Here is a 21,840-nt window from a genome sequence, read left to right on the forward strand (position 1 = left end):
GTGAATAGTCCTTGCTTATAAAAAACCCGAAAAGGAGTGTAAAAACCTTGAAGAGTGATTTTGTGCTTTTTCTTTAAAAGTGTCTTTAATGCTATAAATTAATAAAGAACACAAATTAACTAGTGTCTTCCAAATGCTGCCTTACATTTTCAACCCTGGAATCAATACTGTATTTATACACTTATACAACAAATGAGTTTTCAATACACTATCTGCTATTGAGAAAACTGCCACAGCCACATAAGCCAACCACCCACCACTGCTGAAAAGATTAATGTTTTGAAAAACACCATCCATTCCCCATACCTGGTAACTGAAGCTCCAACGGCCCCCTTCCTATCCGCCTCCACAATGATCCTGTTTTTGGACAGCTGCTCTTGGATAAGAATAACTTTTTCGACCCCTTTAACAATGAAGTAGCCACCTGCCCAAAGGAAACAAGAAAAGCTCACCATCTCTTCTGCACCAGGTGAGTAGGTGAGGTGGTCGGTGAGTACCAGTACAGACTGGCCCTGACCCTCCTGTCCCCACCTCCCAAGTGCTTGGATTACAGGTGAGTGCCCATAATCAGTCATTTGCTTTAGACACCAGCAACCATTAACTGGAAGGGACTGCTGACACCGTTCTGTGAACTGATGACTGTATCAGCACATGGTTTTACACAACTGAACCAAAGCCAATACACCTCTTAAAGACAGCATATCTGACTGTTTGGTTGCTCTGGTTAGTTCGGTTGTCAAGTTGACACACTGGAAGGAGAGAACCTCACTGATGAATCGCCTCCATCTTGCTGGCCTGGTGGGCATGGCTATGTGGCATGGTCTGGATTGCTAACTGATGTAAGAGCGTCTAGCCTACTGCTCCTGCCTAGACAGACATAAGCAAGAGTGATGAACAAGACAGACAACAGTGTTTCTTTCCCTCATGGTTTCTGCTTGAGCTCCTGAACTAACTCCTCTCAAAGATGGATTATAAATTGGAAGAGTAAACTAAATAAATACCTCTTCAAGTTGCTTTTGGCTGCAGTGTTTATCACAGCAAAGACAAGCAAACTAGGACAGAAATTAGGTCAGAAGTGGGGTGTTTGTGTGGTGGACCTGACCATGTTGGTTTGAGGAAAGCCATGGAAGCATTTGGAACTTTGAGCTAGAAAAGCCATTGAGTGCTCAGAGAGTAACAGGTTGTTCTGTGAAAGCTTGGAAGGTAAGAATACTGAAAAGGCAGACAATGGGGTTCTGGTTTGTAAAGATTCAGAGGGAAGCAAAGACTCTGTTAGAGCTGTTTGTGTGGTATTTTCTATTAAGAATCTATGGTGGGCTGGAGAGATGGCTCAGAGGTTAAGAGCACTGGCTGTTCTTCCAGAGGTCCTGAGTTCAATTCCCAGCACCCACATGGTGGCTCACAACCATCCATAATGAGGTCTGGTGCCTCTTCTCGCTTGTGGGCATACATACAGGCAGAACACTGTATACATAATAAATATAAATAAATCTTTAAAAAAAAAAGAATCTATGGCAGTGAAACCTGTTTTACTGAGACAATGGAGGCTGGCTATCTGGGACTGAGAAACAGTTGTGATTAATGAGACCAATATCACTTAAGAGAAATCTTCGAAGTATGTCCTCAGGGTAAGCACAGGGAGGCTGCACCTCAAGCTTGCAGCAGAACTTGGTGGTTCTATGTGGTGGTGGTTTGGCAGCACCAAGCTGCAGAACTGAAGGAGTCAGGAAGAGAAGCTGAGGCTTGGCACCGTGTGGAAGCGTTAAAGTCCCCAAAGAGAGACCAGCTGAAGTGGAGACTCCAAGACACTGCAGATGCCTGGGTCGTGGGACGTCCACTAAGGACAGCTGCAGGTGTGCAGGGAAGCTGGTGTGCACCTATGTGACAAGCTGTGTGGGCGGGAATGGCAGATCCAAAGAGTGAAGTATCCAAGCCTTCTGGAGCCGGAAGGCCATGATTGCATCGCGGATGTCAGACACTGAACTTTTTACACTGTTGGATTCTGATTGTGCTTTGATCCGTCCTCCTTGGAATAAGGAAGTAGATGATTTGTTTGGGGCCTTATAGAGGCCCACACATTAAGAGACTGAACCTGTATTTTTAAAGATTGAAGAACTTTTAAGGTTGTACCATATTTTGTATTATGATATTAACATGAGATACTGGGAACAAGCCAGAAAGGGACAACTGTGGTTTACAGTGAGGCACATGTATGTCAAGCTGACAAGGCGCAAGGGTACTGGCTAGTTTTGTTGCTGCTACACCGGGAAGAGGGAACCTCAAATGAAGTACTTCTTTCATTGGATTACCCGGCAGGCTTGTCCGTGATTGCTAACTAGTGTGGGACGGCCCAGCCCATGTGGGCAGTGCATTCCTTAGGCAGGTGGGCCTGAGCTACATAAGAAAGGTAGGGAAACATGCGCCTGGGAACAAGCCAGAAAGCAGCATTCTTCCATGGTTTCTGCCTCAATTCCTGCTTGAGCTCCTGCCAAGAATGCCCTCAATGATAGATTGTGACCTGGGAGCGTAAGTCAAATAAACCTCTTCCCCTCCAACAAACACAAAATCCCCCTTGATACAAGGACTTCAAGTAAAGGCACTGGGAGAAACTCTACAGTCTGTTGTTTGAAGTCTTACCACAAAATAGTCTAGAAATCAGCACAAAAATATAAATTTCAAGAGCTTAAACAACAGCAAAAATGTTTTCATTTTTCCCCCTTTTCTACATTTAACACAGACTATAGAGAGCTACTGAGGTCTTTTCAGAATAGCTTAGACAGTAACTGTGAGAATCTCGAGTTTCAAGTACATCAAAAGAAAGAGAAGAACAAGCCTTGGCAATAAGACAGAAGCTAAGCTACTAAAATCTTAAAGCTAACAAAATAATTGAATATTTTTAGAAATCTAGAATAAAGCTGGTGCCAAATCTTCAGAAGTTTGTGAACAGAGTTTTCCAGCCAGTTCGTTAAAAGGCAGAAAGGCTTCAGCACAATGCTAGGAACAACAGACAAGGAAGGGGCGGAGGGCACAGCAGTCATCACACACCTGGGTCTAATGGACATTCGTTCAGTTTGGCGAACTCTGCTGGAGTCTTCCCGGTCAGAACACAGTTTGAACTGCGTAGCATGATGGGCATTCTGTTGAGAGTAGAAAAAAGTTGTTATGCATAGGCTGGGGCATAAAGAATGCAGTGGACACATGGCAGAGAGGCCTGCACCCCCGTGACCGTGTCAGAGGATGGTCACAGGGTGTTGGATGGTCTCACGGGACAGCCAAGGGAAACCAAAGATTTCCCAGACATACTGTATGGCACAGATAACAAAATCTGCAGCTGTGCTGGATAACAACAATGGCACAGCTGAGGAGAGAATCACTAAGTGGGAGCAATTATCAAGAACACTATTTTAGGAAGACTAAGAGCTGGGCTCGAAGACTGTAAGCACCACGTAAGAACAAGACAGTCTAACGCATACCTAACCAGACCTCCAGACAAGCTTATTCAAATGAGGAAAGCTGCGGAATTAAAGATATGTAGAAGCCTTCACACTCCTATCTACACGGAATTGAGGAACACACCTAAACATACAACACAGCAGGTGGGAAAGACGGCGTAAAACAAGAGCGCGTAAAACAAGAGCGCAGCAGATCACCAAAAGGAAAAACTGGGCGCCGAGGGAGCAATCCACATCTGTCAGGACCAACCACATGGAGGTCACACAGACATGTTTTCAGACACAAACTAAAAAGTAAAAACACAACCTTGTTTCTTATCTAAATTTAAACTGAAAAATAAAAGAAAAAAAAAAGTAAAAACACTGTCACTAATGAAATTTCTAGAAGAGTTTCCAACTTCACAACATGGAAAATAAACACAAACCAACGTCTGACGTGAAAACCATGTGGTACACAAAGAAAACCAAACAAGGGGCTGCGGGTGAAGACCCGTGCTCAGGAGCACCTCCTGCGGGTGAAGACCCGTGCTCAGGAGCACCTCCTGCGGGTGAAGACCCGTGCTCAGGAGCACCGGCTGCTCTTCCAGAGGACCCAGCTTCAGTTCCCAGCACCCACACGGATGCTCACAACCATCCCTAACTCCAGTTCTAGGGACCTGACGCTGTCGTCAGCCCTCCTTCAGAACCAAGCACACATGTAGTACACATACAAACATGTAAACAAAACACCCACACACATAAATAAAAGTAAGTCTCTTTAAAAGAAAAAAGAAAAGAAAACAAATGCACAGAAATATTACTAAATGTTAACTTTATAGCCCAACAATGATTTTGAATTTATGGGCTAAAAAACAAGACGAGAGGAACTTGGCATAACAAAAGTTAAGGACTGGACCCAAGTCAAAGCTTTCTAAGATATTACTCTTCCTAAAAGGATAATAAAGATATTATATTCAAACTTTGTTAAGTTATGCAGTTTAGTTCTTAAGTAACACAGCCAGAAATGATGCATATGCCTTTCAGAGCAAGTAGAAGAAAGAAAAGAGCTCCCATTAACCCAAATTGGAGCAAAGGAGAAAAAAATAAAAACATAAAGTTGGAAAGATTTCAAGTACAGAATACACTGATAGAAATATATTGAATATATACATCTATGCATTTAAACTGTGTATGTGGGTGTGTGCAATAGATGTAAATGAGCTACACTCTCCAACAAATTAAAAAAAAAAACTTGGTACACATGGTTTACCTCAAGAAAACCAAAAACACTTTAAATGCATAACTTTTCTACAGAAGACTCAACAAATGTCCCTAATTAGGAAAAGCACATTCCAAAAATGCTAGCTGATGCTATCCATTATTTTCAAACTTCTGGGAGATAATAACTTCTTCCATAACTACTAATACACATAAATAAATGTCTGGGGAAACTATGCACAGTATACGGCAAGAAACCCAGTGCAGAAGAATTCAATGAAATCCTAACTGGCCTACTGAGTGCTCACTGCTGGTGTCACCTAACTGACCTACTGAGCACTCACTGTTAGCGTCAGGAGAAGAGAAAGGAAGTATTTTCCTCAGCTTTACAAAATGATCTACAATTACTAAGAACCACAGCTCTGCCTGGCCCTTATCTAAGGATCCACAAGGTAATTCCATGAGATAGGTACGGCTTCCTACACACTTGGGATGAGGGAGAGAGGTAAAGAAGCCTGACTAATTGCTTAGGATAACATTATGGAGCAGAACTCCAGGCAGTGTGGCTCCAACAGCAACGTCCCTTCTCACCTGCCAATAGGTAAGGCGTTGCGGATTATCCTCTGGCTGCCTCGGGTATACTCAATGTCCACCGTGATTGGGGCAGAGTATGTCATGTCCCTCAAACGGCACTGAAACAAAAACCACACAGTTACTGCCCCTCTTCCCTTCAGAGCCCCCAAACTGAACTCTACTCCAAGCCTACTTTCCCAAGGAAGGAGATGACATCATGCATTGGCCTAAATACTGCTCTAGCATCCCTAGTCCTGTCAGTGCAAAGATGGAACAATAATCCTAGGAGTAATCTTCTCCTCATTAACCCAATACAAGTGAATAGTTTGTTTCCACATCGTCATAGCAATCAGATTGTTCCTTGCAAATCCACCATAGAAACGAATTAATGTGGCTGGTTATACTGTTCAAAACTGTTAACAATCATAAAAGAAAGAAACATATAATTCTACTATCTAGTCTTCAATTCCCTCAGAGACCTGAAAAGGAAATACTGAGTAAACAGGAAGTATGAGCAAGAGACTTCAAAAAAAATGTGAAAAATGGCAAAAAAAACAGCTGGCTGCCTGGACAGTCACCCAAAGGTCCTCTGCAGCCTTGGGACATCCATCTTTGGCCTCTAGGTCTAGCATATCTGACAGATTTTTCTATGAAGCAGAGTTTTTGAAGGACTGTCCCACCTTGTTTTGACAAGGTTTGAGAGTCACTCTCTTTTATGTCCTGCTTGTACAATTTGGACAGCACACTGTCAGCATTTGAGTCAAGGGCACTTTCTTGCTCTGGGGCTAACTTTTGCCACAAAGAAAGTAAACTTCATGTGGAGTTTTTCAATGTTCATCATCTCTGAAGTAGATTGGTGCTGTCAAGAGCAGATATATCATTGTCCAAAAAAAAAAAAAGAGCCTGTATTATTTAAACATCTCAAATGCCATATTCTATAGATCTCTGAAGTGTTTGAAGACAACCCGTCTTCCTAAAGTTTTGTTTGACCTTGAAAACATACCTAATGTGACTACAAGTTCAACTGTAATAGGTGACTAATTACTAAACTACATTTCCTTATTATCCTATACAGTTGGTAAGAATAACTTTCAAGGAATAGAAATTTGCATTACATTGTTAAATGAACTTTATAGGTATAATACCTTGAACAAGACTAGAAATGTATGTACAAGTATGTTTTAACAAAATTTTAAATTTTCTATTCCTGACTGATAAAAAGTGTTTATGTAGGGCTGAAGGAATGATCCAGGGGTTAAGAGCACTGGCTACCTTTCCAAAGTACCCAGTTTCAAACAGAAAAATCCTAAGAGTACACATTAGGAGCAGACTCTAGGTGAAAACAAACAAGTACAAGTAAGGTAAGATGCACAATTACCTCATGGGGGGACACTGGTCTTGTTACATTGAAGCTTTCCTCAACATCAGGAAGTCCAACATAGATATTAAGATATCTGAAAAGCAAATTTATTTCATTGATGATGTGTCTTTAGAACATACGTGAGTGATCCCTCAGTCTTTGAAAAGCACCTCCCTTACTGAGGATGACAAACAAAAGTGATAATTGACATCTTCTTGAAGTGATAGTTCATATTACTTTACAAACGAGGGGAAATTCCATCATGCAGTGTGTGTGTGCGTGTGTGTGTGTATGTGAGATGTATGAAGATGCATGTGTGAGCACAGGTGTGTATGTGAGAGAAATATATGGGTATGTATGTGGCTGTGCACAGGTACATGTGTGTGATGTATGAACATGTACATGTGTGTGCATAGGTTTGTGTGAGAGATGAATGAATATGTATGTGTGTGTGCACAGGTAAGTGTGTGTGAGGGAGATATGAATATGTAATGTGTGTGCACAGGTATGTTGTAGAATATTATTGTAAGTTTGTTACATTTGTTTAAGCTCTGGAACATTTATTTAATGATGTGAAGATGTGTTGATTTTGTTTACATTGCATTTGTTTAATTCTGGAAAGCTGTGATTCTTTGCCTGTCCAAAACACATGATGGTCTAATACACAGCTGAACAGCCAATAGTGAGGCCGGAGGAAGGACAGGCGGGGTGCCAGGCAGAGAGAATAAATAGGAGGAGAAATCTGGGAGAAGCAAGACAGAACAAGGAGAGGAGGACATCAGGGGACAGCCACCCTGCCAGACCTGGAATAAGAGTGGAAGTAAGATACACAGAAGAAAAGGAAAAAGCCCAGAGGCAAAAGGTAGAAGGGGTAATTTAAGAAAAGCTGGCTAGAAGCCAAGCTAAGGACGGGGATTCATAAGTAATAGTAATTTACTTGGGAGCTGGGTGGCAGGCTCCCAAAAGAGCCCAAAGAGCCAAAGAATAAAAAATAAATAACACAGGTGCACTAGAGGCCAAACATTAGTGCTGGGCTGTTCCTTCTATTGCTCTGTATCTAATGTATTTTTAAAGATTTATTTTTATCTTATGTGTTTGAGTGTTCTGTCTGCATGTAAATTCACTGTGTGCATGCATGGTACCTACAGAAGTCAGGAGAGAGCACTGGCTCCCAGGAACTGGAGTATAGAGGGTTATCAGCCACAATGTGGGTGCTGGAAACTAAACCCAGGTCCTCTGCAAGAGCAGTCAGTGCTCTTAACTGCTGAGCCATTTCTCCAGCCCCTCCACCTTATTTTTTTGAGACAGAGCCTTTCACTGAACATGAAATTCAAGAACTTTTGTTGGCTACATTCAAGCTCTGGAACATGCATGTCTTCATATCCCCAGTGCTGTGGTCAGATGTACACAATGATGTACCCAGCTTTTACATGAGGGCCTGGATCCAAACTCAGCACGTTCCACATAGCCATCCCTCCAGTCTCCTAAGCATCTTTAAAAGATAATGCAGGTTTTATTAGAAAATATCAGAGCTGGCTTCATAAAAATGATGCCCAGGCCGGGCGGTGGTGGCGCACGCCTTTAATCCCAGCACTCGGGAGGCAGAGGCAGGCGGATCTCTGTGAGTTCGAGGCCGGGCTGGACCGATAGCCTCCGAAACAATACAGAGAAACCCTGTCTCGTAAAAACCAAAAAAAAAAAAAAAAAAAAAAAAATTGATGCCCAATGAAAACAGCAATGATTGAGGCTTTGTCTGTGCTATGTGAGCATTCAAGTGTTTGTTGCTTTAAACAAAAGGGAAGACTTAGGAGACAAAAATATATGCTCACTGGTGGAAAAGAAGAGAGGATAATGGGAGCCTAATGAGGTTCTTCACTACCAGAAGTAGTTGGAAGCTGGGTGAAAAGAACAGGGAAGGAAGCACCAACTTTTGAAGACACTTTTGGCCCAGGTCTAACTCCTCCAATGATAGTATTTTGATGCAGCCCAAAAGGGCATAATTCAAATTAACCCAGAATTAAGTGCAAACCTTACTGATTACCAAGGACTCATATAACTGCACTGAAATAGAAAGAAAGAAGGGCGTCCTTGGAAAACAGCAGTTTGATTGTATCCTGAAAGGCTGAAGATAGAAAGGACGTGTACAGCTGTCCTCTAGTTAGTGAACATTCTTCTTGCAGAGGTATCAGTTTCCTGAGGTTTCTTTGTGTATAACCTGGGTTGAAATTTTTAAAAATTAATTACAGCTATGTGAGCTCCATTTCTCACTGTCAGGACTGAAGCCACAAACAAGGAAAGGAAGCCTGTTAGAACGAGTAGCGCTGTTGGCTGAGCATCAGGGGCTTAGTCTACAGTCTCTACTACAAACAAAACGGGTAGGACACACATGTATGCATGAATGTGTGAGTACACGCACATGTGTTTGCTAACGCTGTCTGCACTTAGTGTCCATATGTTGATCTACAAGTACTACCTGCCAGTAAAAGAATAAGGCACCTTGGAGAAATGGTTGAGTCCCAATATTTATATTATATCCATAAAGTAAAGTAGTTGTTGAAATATCATGACAGCACATTTTGAAAGGACATGAATCAAGCTGAAGGATTTCCCTATGGCAAAGCTAGGACAATCTGAGCAAGAGAGTAACAACACTGGATTACAAACAACAGGAAAAAATAAATATCTATGAGCCTCGGCCAACATAAAATAATATACAGAAAAGTACAATGAGGGTGTGGGAACATTAAAAACAGAAGGGATGATGGAAGAGAGACTTATAATTATCTCATGGTAGTAACTGTTATGGACAAAATTCATCAATGTACATTAAAACCCATGGTGAGAGGCTATGAGATGTTCTTGCTAAAAATCCATGCCGTAATCTAATCATGAGCAAGTATCCAAATACTCAAATTGAAAGGCCCTCTATCTGGTCAGACTTTAGAAGTATCATGGCCAGAGACACCAGGTAGACTGAGGGGACTAAGGGATGTCTCCACAGTGTAAACCCTTGAGGAGGACCTGAAGTTGGATCCCCAGCACCAGCCCGGCAGATCCAGGGATCTGACGCCCTCTTCTGGCCGCCAAGGGCATTTGCACTCAGCTGTGCACAAACACATATAGAAATAGTGGTGGACCTGGAACAGCCCGATTCCATAGTAAGATTAGAAGCCATTTTATTACAAGGCCAAAATAAGTTCATCCCTGTTTTCTGTAAAACTTGATTTGACCAGGTCTTGATCCAATTTCTGGAATTTGACATGTTCTACATCCTATACCCTAACCTCTACACTAGTAAGATATTTTGCTAAATAATTTTGAAATGTTCAGCCAAGTTCCTAAGTAACCCAAAATTTCTCTGGAAATCCCCCCAACTCCTGGTAACCTCTCAGTCTTGCAGTTTGAGGGGCTATACGAACCCACTGTCTCCTATGTTCAATGCTATTTCCTCAAATCCCACTTTAGGGAGATACCCCGTCTCACAGAAAACAAAGCTTGCATAATTTGGCCAAAGAATTTGGTAAATGGCTTTTACTCTTGCTCAGAGGGATTAACAGCCTAGCGTGGAGCCAGGGACTGATTCTGGTACAAGAAATATGACATAAATGGGAAAAACATCCAATCTGGTCTACAGTTTAGCTGGCAGTACCCAATCAATGTAACATTTTGGTTCTGATGGCTGTGGTCTGTCTATATACAATGTAGTAACATATGCTGTGCAAAGAATACAGGGCAGTTTTGATTTTTTTTCTACATCAAAAGAAAGGCTTGCTTAAAAGAATTAAAACAGTTTTAAGAACTTGTTTTTGGTTTTTTGATACAGGGTTTCTCTGTATTGTTTTGGAGGCTGTCCTGGAACACGCCAGGCTGGCCTCAAACTCACAGAGATCCGCCTGCCTCTGCTTCCCGAGTGCTGGGATTAAAGGTGTGTGCGCCACTAGCACCCAGCCAGTTTTAATAACTTTTAAAAAGTCAAATGAGCACTTTATAATTAGTTTACTAAATAGACAAAATAATGGTTTTTAAGAGACTTGACAGTGAGTATATTCACTTTAGTACTTAGAAAACAATCAGAATACTATTTAAGAGTAGTTGGTTTCTTACTTTAAGTACCACATGGGGTCAGCATCACTTGTAACCTTTTCATTGGCTTTCATTATCTTCTTTATCTGCAGCAGAAATGCAGTATTAGAACAAAACTCTGACTTCCAGCTGGTCCTCAGTGTAGTCTAGTGTAAACCCTGGATGCTTACCTCCACATTGATGAAATAGTTAAAGGAGTCTATGTGCTGTTTCACAAGGCCTTTCACCTAAACACAGGAAGAAGGAAGGATAACCACAGGGTGCATGAGTCACTTGTACATATGTAACCATCAGTTTTTCTCATTCAAGTACAAGAAAGATTAATAAATGCATTTAGTTAGAAAAATAAAAAGGACCATCTAGTGACTTATCGTGTGATAATAATTATTAAATATCAAACAAACAATTACCTTTAAGAATGCTGGAAGCAGCCTCCATTTCTCCTGTGGACCAAACAATAAGAACATGAGAACTCTGCACCACTAGGCACAAAACAGTTATTCTAATGTACCAAGTTTATCACCGTACAAAGGGAGAAGTACACCAAAAGGGGGAAATTTTACAATACAGCTGCTATTGTAAGCATGACGTTTATAATATTACATATGCCTATAAACACACACACATGTATCACAGGCCTCCCTATATATAATATACCTCTATAAACACACATACATGTATCACAGGCCTCCCTATATATAATATGCCTCTATAAACACACACACATGTATCACAGGCCTCCCTATATATAATATGCCTCTATAAACACACACACATGTATCACAGGCCTCCCTATATATAATATACCTCTATAAACACACACACATGTATCACATGTAGAGGCAAGGGTGAGAAGTTAGCCTGGAACAAAGCCAGTAAAACGTGACAACAGACTGGACGGCTCCCCGAGAAAAGGTGAAGTTAAAATTAACAGCAGGGTTTCTGCTCTAAGGCGCAAGGGGCACAGAGCCAGCACTGACAGAGATGAGTGCATGGGGACTTGTGTAGGAGCAGCAGGTTTTCAGGGCTTGGGGGTGCTGGGAGTTTGGCTGATGCATGTTTAGTCTCAGATACCAATTAGACATTCAGGGAGAAATGCCAAATGGGCAGCTGATGTCTGGAACTTACAGACAGAGTGGCCTGCGGTTTAAATTAGGTAGCAGTTATTAAGGCCAAGGGACAATGAGCTTACCTAAGGAATAATGGAAAAGAGTTGCACGAAATCATCAACAGTCTAGTGTAGTGAAGTACCCTGTAATCCTAGGCATTTGGGAGGCAGAGCCGGGCAGATCTCGGTAAGTTTGAGGCCATCCTGGTCTATACAGTGAGTTTCATGACAGCCAGAGCTACGTAGTGAGACCCTGTCTCAAAAATGAGAGAGAGAGAGAGAGAGAGAGAGGGAGAGAGAGAGAGAGAGGTTAAGAATTTCTAACATCTAGAAATGAGGATGTGAGGAGCCCCAGAAAGCAGGCAAGCCAGTCTCTGATACTAGAAAGCAAGAATGGCTTTAATTTACATGTGTGTATGCGTGCATGCGTGTGTATGAGGTGTGTAGCTGAAAAGATTATAAGAGAACCTTTTGGAGTAAAGGAAGTGTTCTAGAGCATATATGGGGTAAATGTTGCTTAGGTATCTGCAAGCAACCAACACTCAATATCTGTGCAATATTATGCTACATTATATCTGATTAAACAGAAAAAGAATAAACGATTACAGGTTGAATTAAATTCCTATGCTGACTTCTATATGGCCAGGCCTACAAGACTGTGGACGACATGGTGAACTCTAATTCAGTGTGGCTGGTGCCCCTATAACAAAGGGGCATTCGGACAGACATTCAGGGATGCTGTCTCGTGAAGATGAAAGAAGACAGAGCTGCTTCCGTACAAAGACTGTCAGTAACCCGCATACACTAGGGAAGAGGCTCTGCCATGAGACTGATCTTGGACTTCCAGTCTTCAGAAAGGTAAGAAATTAAACTTGCTTTTATACTCTCAAGTTATGGTATTTTGTTTCAGCAACCCTTTTCTAACTTTTCAATTTTCTGCTCCCACATTTCAAAATTTTCCCTGGGTGCCCAGTGAAATTCCTCCTATCTCAAAGGCAGGAGTATACAGTTCATAGTGGAAAGTTCACTGTCTGCCACAACAAATACTTTCTAATCTCCAGAAAAAAAATGGGAAGCCCTCCCTCCCTTAAATCACCCCAAACCTGAATGTGTCCCCAATTCTACTCTATTAGCCTTTTCTTTTAAAACTATTCAAACCTTCCAGCCAGGCATGTGGTAGCATTATCTAATTTCTATAGACCTAACAGTTAGATAATGGAAGCAAATCAAGAGTTCAGGATCGGTCTTGGCTATATATGTCTAGGCTGGGCTACATGAAACAATGTCTCCACAAAGAAAAATGAGAGAATACATTAACAGCATCAACTTGGTGAAGATTTCAAGGAAGGTAACAAAGAGAAAGCGTAAGGTTTGGTAATAGGACTCTAAGCATTATTATCATTCTATGAGATACTTTAGGAAAGCACTGCCCTTTGACTTAGAGTGTGGCGGTTTGAATAAGAATGGACTCAGAGGAGCCAGGGCTGCATTGGCACAGGCCTTTAATCTTAGTGGTTCCAGAGGCAGAGGGAGGCGGATCTCCGTAAGCTAGCCTGGTCTACAGAGTGAGTTCCAGGACAGCCAAACCTACACAGAGAAACGAAACCCTGTCTCACCTCCCCCCTCCCCAGCCCCCCACCCCCCCAAATGGCCCCAGAGGCTCATATATTTGAATGCTTAGTCGCCAGGGAGCGGAACTGACTGAAGGGACTGGGATTGGGAGGCATGGCTTTGTTGGAGGAAGCTTGCCACTGCGGGCTACCTTAGAGCTTTGCAAAGCCCACGCCAGGCGCAGTCTCTCCCTTGGCCTGCATACAGACCAGGGTGTAAAGCTCTCAGCTACTTCTCCAGCACCACGCCTGCCACCTCGCTCCCCGTTAAGATGATGACGATGTACTAAGCCCTGAAAATGCCAGCGAGCCCCCAATTAATGCTTTGGTCACAGTGTCTCCTCACAGCAATAGAACAGTGACTACACATAGGACTTTTTTGTTATTGTTGTTGCCTTGTTTTTCCAAACAGGGTTTCTCTGTGTAGCTTTGGAGGTTCTCCTGAAACTCAATTTGTAGACCAGGCAGGCCTCGAACTCACAGAGATCCACCTGCCTCTGCTTCCTGAGTACTGGGATTAAAGGTGTGCGCCACCACCACCCAGCCTAAACATGGGATTAAAATCTAAAGTCTTCACATGTTTGCTTCACCAAATCTGGCCAGCGCTATTTCTCCAGGCTCTTTCCCAACATTGCTTATTCTACTCTGAGATTTTTTTCTCTTGTATACTTCTACTTTCTTCTATTTTTTTCCTCATCCCTATTTGTAGGTTAAATTCTGTGTATCCATCATAGGACTTCCTTGGAAAGGTAAAGAATCTTTCCTACAGTATCTGCCACAGTCCCTTGTGTTTCTAATACTGCGAGTTATTTTTTCCAGTCTTAGTCTCTGTAGTGGGGTCCTGAGGTCTTGGCATTTTCCCTGAATGAATAAATATAGCAAATAACATTACTGCCTTTGCCAAAGGAGTGCCTAGAATCGCCAATCAGTGAAGGAGCATGCCTTTAATCCCAGCATTCAGGAAGCACAGGCAGGCAGATATCTGTGAGTTCAAGACCAGCCTGGTCTATAAAGCTAGTTCCAGGACAGGCTCCAAAGCTACACAGAGAATCCATGTCTCAAAAATCTAAAGAGAAATGCCTAGAATGATACCAGAGACTCTCGGAAATTGACATTGCACTTATTTGTACAATTTTCTTTTTTTTAGTTTTGTGAAATAAGCTACAATTTCATTGCTGAACTAATGAAGATTAATCTGAACAGTATTTATTAGAGCAATATTTAATAAGATGAATTAAATGAAAATGTCATTTCCTTTTAACTGAGCTATTCACTATTCAACTTTCCAACTTACATTTCCTCTACAACTTTCTAGACAGGAGCTCCATTTTATTTGAATTAATAATTTCTAGTATATTTTTGCCTTCATATTATAGCATGGCAGGAGAAGTTATTCAAGCTTTGGGGGCCAGTTATTACTGATTGATAAAGTGAATAAATATTTGTTGATCTTCTTGAGTACTTACTTGGTAGTGGTGTTTTGCCAACTGAAAACAAACAATTGAATAAATGGACATGCTTCCTGAATTCAGAAGTCTTCAACATAAATAAGGAGCATGTAAGCAAATGCAATAATACCTAGCAGGCACTGTGATGAAAGTGTGCCCAGGGGTCAATCATTACATGTGGTAGCTGGACTGGATGCCTGGGCATGGTGTGTCTATGAGGAAGACACTACAAACAGAAGGAGCCACTGTGAGCAGACACATGTGGTTGAAGGTGTTCTGGTGGAAGCTGCACCCCAGCCCCTGGCACCCATATACCCAAAGAGTCTGGGATGTTTCGGTGGAAGTTCCACCTCAAGCCCCCTCCCCATCTCTCTCCAAACCCTGCTGCATCTCAGAAAGCCCACCAAATGATGACTCCTTCCCCAGAGATGCTAAAGACCACTCTCACAGGTATTTAAACTGCCACCCAGAAAAAAGATACATAGTTTTTTAATTTCTCTTCCCCATCTCCTCTCTGGGGTGGGGTGGGGGGCTGGAAAATCATCAAAGAGCATTTACTCATTAAACCTGGGCTCTTTCTGACTCACTTTGATTTGAGTTGTCAGAAAAGCGTATCAGGGTATAGAAATTTTCCAGGAGTTCCAGGGTTGAGGACACTGAGGATGTGTACCTTGCTATGGGTTAGACAGGTCAGGAGGGTAGGTACACAGAAGAGTCTTAAGGTAGAGGATAAGACAAGACAGCAGGTCCGGTGAGCTAGTGTTCAAGTGCTGAGTTAGGGGTGGGGACACAATCAGCAGAAAGCCCTGAGAGGTCTGTGTGGAAGGGACAGAGCCCCAGCTGGTGCTGCAGTTAACGATGACTGTAAGGAACATTAGGGAGATTCCTTACACTGACCATGTAATACAACACCGTGATCCACAACATTCACACTTGACCATACCAAAAAAATTCAAAGAGAAAAAAAAAGTAAAATACCCTCATCAAGTTTTAAGTAAGTGTACAATTCCGTATTGGGCCACTGTTCTTAACTACCATTAGCTGCAGGGACTACAGGTTGAACATGCCTATGAGCAGATCCTGTTGATTAGGAGTAGTGAAATAAGCAAAACATAATACTGTGTATTTTCCCTAAGAGAATTTTGGAACTCCCTCTGAGCTACTGAGCTACCTACATCCACACCACAAATGCTGGGATTAAAGTCAAGTATCCCCACGCCCTGTTTACATGCAACTCCCTGTTTAAGCATGATAGTGGGAACCAATCTTGGGTCCTTTGGAAGAGCAGCCAGTGGTATCCTCAACCCTTATGCCACCTCTCTGTGCCCGAAGATTGTATCATTCAGTACAATTACTGGTCATGTCACCTCCCTGTTTAAACCCTTCAAAGGTACCTTATCATTCCCAAGGAAGAAGTCCAACACCTCCTTTTCCCTTCATCTTTTTTATCACCTCTCCCACTTCCCCACTATTACTAGATTTATTTCAGTTCCTCGGAAACATCTGATGGTATTGTCGAAGGTCAAGCATAGCCTGTCCCTTTGCCTAAATTTCTCCCCTGGCCATCTTCAACGCTAATTCTCCCATTCTGTGCCAAAGATGTCGAGGCTCAGGGGGACTGTAAGTACCTTCTCGGGTCGGATTTAATCATGTCAATAACTGCACTTCATCGGGCAAATCACTGTGTAGCAATTATTCTTTAACTTTCGACATCTGACATGGAGCTGTAAGGGCCCCCTCAGAAAATACAAGATCAAAAATTCGAGGGAATATTCGAGGTACGTAAAATGTGTCTGCAGTCCAAACAAACTCCAAGCTGAAAGGAACACAATGACCAGTGTGGGACTGATTCACATTCACTTTTGGCACCAAAGCCGGCTGTGGGACCTCAGGAACATCGCCAAGATGACACTGGTTGCCCAGGGAAGAATACGGGGGCCAGTTCTTGCCGGTGCACACCAGTGCTAGAGAGGCTTCACCCGAGGGCCACTCGCGGAGGTCTTAAACCGGGACATGCGCGACCCAGACCACAAGACCAGCACGCGCATCTCTGGGCATGCGCAGAAGCCTAGGGCCCGCCCTCGCCGGCACCCCGCTCTCCCGGCAACGCCTCCGAGTCGCCGCCAGCCTCTTCCGCTGCCTGCGCCCACAGCGCTTACCTCTACAGTCGGGATCGGCGCAACCAGCTGCTCCGGGCTCAGGCTCCCGAACTCCTCCGCCAGCACGTCCATTCCCCTCGCGGTAAAGGAAGAAGCCGACAGAATGTTCACGTCCGCCCCGCTGCTCCCAACAAACAGCACGCGGAGAATGGTGTGCGCTGTCCTAAAGTGTCCCCGCGGCGCTTGTTTACTCGAGGCGCTTCAGAAAGGTTCCGCTTGGTCCCGGCCCAACCTGAGGTGTTACCCGGAAGTGACCGGCCCGGATGTGGGAAGCTACGCCCCCTGGTGTAACTCCGAGGTTTCTCCTGGCTAATCCCAGACCCCCAACAGACGATCTCAGATAAATTACCAGTACAAAACTTTAGCTTGGAGCCGGGCGTTGGTGGCACATGCCTTTAATCCCAGCACTCAGGAGGCAGAGGCAGGCGGATCTCTGTGAGTTCGAAACCAGCCTGGACTCCAGCGTGAGTTCCAGGACAGCTTCTAAAGCAATACAGAGAAACCCTGTCTCGAAAAACCAAAAAGAAAAAAAAAAAATCTTAGCATGGAAAGAGGAAAGAATTACTCGTTTAAATGGGTAGGTGAATGATAAATAAGTAAATTAAATAAATAGGAAGAACATGATTGCGTCTAGGTACGGTGGAGGAGAAAGTTTACTGTTGATAAAAGGGTGAGCCTAGCTAGAGACAGAGACTGTGGCAGTCTAGAGTGGACATGACCCTGAGCCAGGTGAGGAGCCGGGTGGGGGTGGACCAGGTACAGAAGCTAAGAGCAAAAAGTTTAAAAAAGAAAAGTGGGGGACAGGTAACCAAAATGGTTGTATTATACAGGGAAGGGCGGCCAGCCCCTGGGTTGAAGAGTTGGGGGGAGGGGGGAGAGGGCTAGCAGTCCCTGAGGGATGCTGGGAGAACCTGGTGGCCAGGTCTGCTTTGATATGTTAAATATGCCTATTTCTCCAGGGATTTGCGACCTAACAGTAGGGAAAATCCAATAACTGATACTAGAATAGCTAATTAGCAGTTTGAGAGAAAAACAGATCTAAACCCTATATAGATTAGATATTCAATGTATGTTAACAAAACATAGAAGAAAATATAAGAGGTCTGTAGGGTGCTTGATAGGTGGAACCAAACCATGGGTTTGGTTCCCCACTACAACGAATAACTTGGGGCTGCATAGAAATCTCACAGGGTGGCACACACCTATAATCCCTGCATTCAGGAGGTGAGGGTAGGAGGATCAGAAGCTCAAGGGCATCATCGGCTAGCTACCAAGTTTGAGGTCAGCCTGGGCTACGTGAAACCCTGTCTCCAAAGAAAATGGAATATATTAAAAACATTGATATGGTGAAGGATCCCAAGGATGAAAACAGAAAGCGTAAGATTTGCTAATGGGATTTTAAAGTTTTACCATTCCGTGAAAAAAAAAAACTTAAATTTCAGAACACACTTAAAAAAAAAAAACCTCTGTGAATAGTTAAACATACAGAGAGTTGGTAGAAGACAAAGGGATTTGCCTCTGTAATTTGAAAATGAGTCCATGCAAATTCAATGGGAAAAAAACTCCCACGGAAAGAAAGATGCCAACAGTTTAATGGATAGAGTTCCAATTTGGGGAATACAAAAGTTGTGGCGACAGATGGTGTCCTGAGTGTGTACAATGCTGCCAAACTGTGCATACCATTTAACAGTTGAAATCTTTTGAAGGAAATTCTTAAAATTTCTAAGTATAAGCTTCCTGATTTGTTTTTCAGCCTGGCCCCTAGGTGGTTACTTACTGAGTTAGCTACTTAAATTTCAATGCTTCTATCTTCTAAGTGTTGTGCTGACAGACTTCTGAAAGTATGTTAAGAAAAAAAGCATCCTGCAGGATGGCTCAGTAGGTTAAGGTGATTGCCACAAAGCTTGACAACCTGAGTTCAATTCTCAGGACCCACATTGTAGAGAAAAACCAACTCTGGAGAGGTGGCCAGTGATCTCACTCATGTAAGGTCAATCATTTAAGTTATAACAATCAACCCCTGCCCTTAAATCTTAAAATGTGCTCAGAGCAACAAGATATCCGTGAATGTGATTTATAAATGGCAGAGGATGCCAAGTTGGGCCCAGGTGTCAGCTCTCCACAATTCTTTGATTTTTTTTCCACTATGATGATTCTCCTACTGTATCACAGATCAGTCACCTGGAGAGCTAAAAATCTCAGCTTTCTGATTGACCAGCTAGAGCTGTAACCCTGCATCTGTCAGGCCGTCTGCTACTGCAACCTAGTATCATAACCCTGTATTTGTCTAGTGTCTCAGTCTGTGAACACCAGAACAAGAATTGTCTTGCTTTCCAGGTTCTAGTGCAGTTTGTTCCTTAATAAATTTGTGAATACTTAATTTGTAAATAAAGCTGGGCGTTGGTGGCGCACGCCTTTAATCCCAGCACTCGGGAGGCAGAGGCAGGCGGATCTCTGTGAGTTCAAGGCCAGCCTGGTCTACAAAGTGAGTTCCACGACAGCCTCCAAAGCTACAGAGAAACCCTGTCTCAAAAAACCAAAAAAAAAAAAAAATTGGTAAGTAAAACAATAGGTAATAATAAATTTAACATTATAGTCCTGTTTTTCACCCTGATTTTTTAAAGATTTATTTTTTTTATGTACATTGGATTTTTATCTGCATGTGTGTCTGTGTGAGGATGCCAGATACCCCGGAACTAAAGTTACAGACATTGTGAACTGCCATGTCACCCTGATTTTTTTAAGTTTCTCGTTAAATATAGGAAACTGTCACACATAGTCCCCCATTGGTTGACAGTGATGGTATTGGCTATTATATCACAATCCCTTGTAAACCTTTTTGCATTACATCTGCACCTCAGCTCAAACCCATGACTTCTTTTGGAGTTCTAGGAGGTTACACTTTTGAAGGAAGTGGGGGGGAAGTCAGAGAGAGATCTGTGCTTCCTCAGTTTTATGCTGCAGCACCCTTTTATTGGGTTATTAGTGTAAGAGCCTGACGATCGGCATAGAGGTCTGGGAAACTCTAGGGGGTAAATGCTTTACATCGTGCAATAATGCCCATCATATAACGGGAATGAGGCATGTGATAGCCAGATGAGCAGGTGGCCAATGCCATGGGGCATTAGAAATGGGAGGTGTTTAGGATCCTGGGGTACCAGAAAGAGTGTCCATTCTCTTGATTACCCTCTTTAAGTAGGTTCTCTAATGAGTCACCCTTGGTGGTAAGTATTCAAACTCCACTTGACAAGCTAAGACAGGGATTAAGAAATTTGCCCAAGCTAGGCGGTGGGGGCACACGCCTTTAATCTCAGCACTCGGGAGGCAGAGGCAGGCGGATCTCTGTGAGTTCGAGGCCGGGCTGGACCAACAGCCTCCAAAACAATACAGAGAAACCCTGTCTCGTTAAAAAAAAAAAAAAAAAAAAGGAAATTTGCCCGAATGGAGTTGGAATTTAAATTCATAATTACCTTACTCCAGGACCCATGCTTTTTGTTAGGTCTCAAACTCATGTTTCTTTGACACCTAGTGCTTCTAATCAATCGTAGCACCACAGCAAAGGCATGGGAAGCAGAAGACATTCTAACACAGCCAATAGCTAGGGCACAGTAAGTCTATTTTTCTGTGTTCTGGCAATTGAACGTGGTGCTCATGCAGGGCCTGCCAAGGACACCTCTGCTTGGTGACACTAGAAAGAGCCCCAGAGCTTGGCCATTTCCCAGTCTCTGTGTCATGTTAAAGAACTTAGATCTGTTTTCTGAGACTTTAGCAGAATACACGAGAGTATATCCTACCAGCTGCAAGGAAATCTCTCCAGTGCTGTGTATTACATGGATACATTCTCAAAGAAGCAGAGGAGGCTGGGAGTAGTGCTGGAGAATGGACTGTCTGACAATACAGAGGGATATGCTATTTCTTGTGTCATCTCGCCAGAGTGGGGAAGAGCATGGGCAGACAGTACTGAATACTGAGTACAGTCTGAGAAATTCCCAAGTCTTCTCTTACCTCCATGCCCACAGTCCCGCCTCTGAAAGGCCCTTGTTTGTGTCATAGGATATCATTCTGCCCTACCCAGAAGGCCAGGTTCCCCACAAAAACAGGCATCTAGATGGACCTGATGGAGAAGTTGAAACTAACTTACTCAGTGCAGGAAGTATGTCCAGATTAGGGGGAACAAATTCAGTTGGACTCACTCAGGACCAGTCAAATGGGAAGACAGCAATAGAAGTGGAGAGGTATATGCCCAGTCAGCATTTGGTAGCAGCACAACAGTGGATCGAGTTCAGATTTACTCAAGCATTTTTGTGACCTTGGGCAAGTTCATCAGCTGTTGCACATGAAAATGATAAAGTGTCCGTCCCCCAATGTGCTGCGCAGTTACATAACCATATAAAGTGCTCAGGATAGACCCTGCCAGATGACAAATGGTTACTATTTTATCATAGTCCGAAAGACCAAAAACTATATCCCGCTGTCCCAGCACACCTGCAAGAGTGGCTGCTGAGACATTCCCAAGTACTCTTTCTTCTTAAAGCCATGCAGTAAGCTCCTCTGTTTCTGTCCCGTAAGTATTAAAGAGGCTCACAATGTAAGCTTATAAATGAAAACAAGGCTTCATTGCAGACAGAGCAAAGGAGACAGCACAAAGCTTATCATTAAAATTTTTCTTGAAACGTTAAAACTCACAGGATAAACCCAATAATTGTTAAATGAATCAAGAGCATGTGTGTTTTGTCACCAACCTTTAAAGTTGACATCAAGAACAACCTCTGCAGCCTTCTCTATACCCTTGAGTTTTTGTGCCAATGACAATTTTGGGCCTAATGAGCCATGGTTCTGATGAGAAATGA

General features: G+C 42.9%; 1 protein-coding gene across 3 annotated transcripts in view; it reads right to left on the minus strand.

Moving 5' to 3' along the window:
- The window catches only part of Polr3b (RNA polymerase III subunit B), a 114,720-nt gene extending 97,523 nt beyond the window's left edge, over positions 1 to 17,197 (minus strand). Inside the window, exons 1-8 of one of the 3 annotated variants that reach the window (XM_013123368.3) lie at positions 16,991 to 17,195; positions 11,076 to 11,108; positions 10,836 to 10,892; positions 10,687 to 10,751; positions 6,601 to 6,676; positions 5,241 to 5,341; positions 3,046 to 3,137; positions 307 to 424 (exon numbers count right to left, since the gene is read on the minus strand). In XM_013123368.3, the coding sequence (XP_012978822.1) occupies positions 307 to 424; positions 3,046 to 3,137; positions 5,241 to 5,341; positions 6,601 to 6,676; positions 10,687 to 10,751; positions 10,836 to 10,892; positions 11,076 to 11,108; positions 16,991 to 17,062 (614 nt within the window). In that variant the 5' untranslated portion in view covers positions 17,063 to 17,195. Of the gene's footprint in view, positions 1 to 306; positions 425 to 3,045; positions 3,138 to 5,240; positions 5,342 to 6,600; positions 6,677 to 10,686; positions 10,752 to 10,835; positions 10,893 to 11,075; positions 11,109 to 16,990 lie in introns of all 3 variants that reach the window. The other 2 variants (XM_005083788.4, XM_040755196.1) reach the window with 2 other exon arrangements.
- Positions 17,198 to 21,840: the final 4,643 nt, after the last annotated feature.

Source organism: Mesocricetus auratus, unplaced genomic scaffold (assembly GCF_017639785.1).
Source record: "Mesocricetus auratus isolate SY011 unplaced genomic scaffold, BCM_Maur_2.0 Super-Scaffold_100011, whole genome shotgun sequence".
Lineage (NCBI taxonomy): Eukaryota > Metazoa > Chordata > Mammalia > Rodentia > Cricetidae > Mesocricetus > Mesocricetus auratus.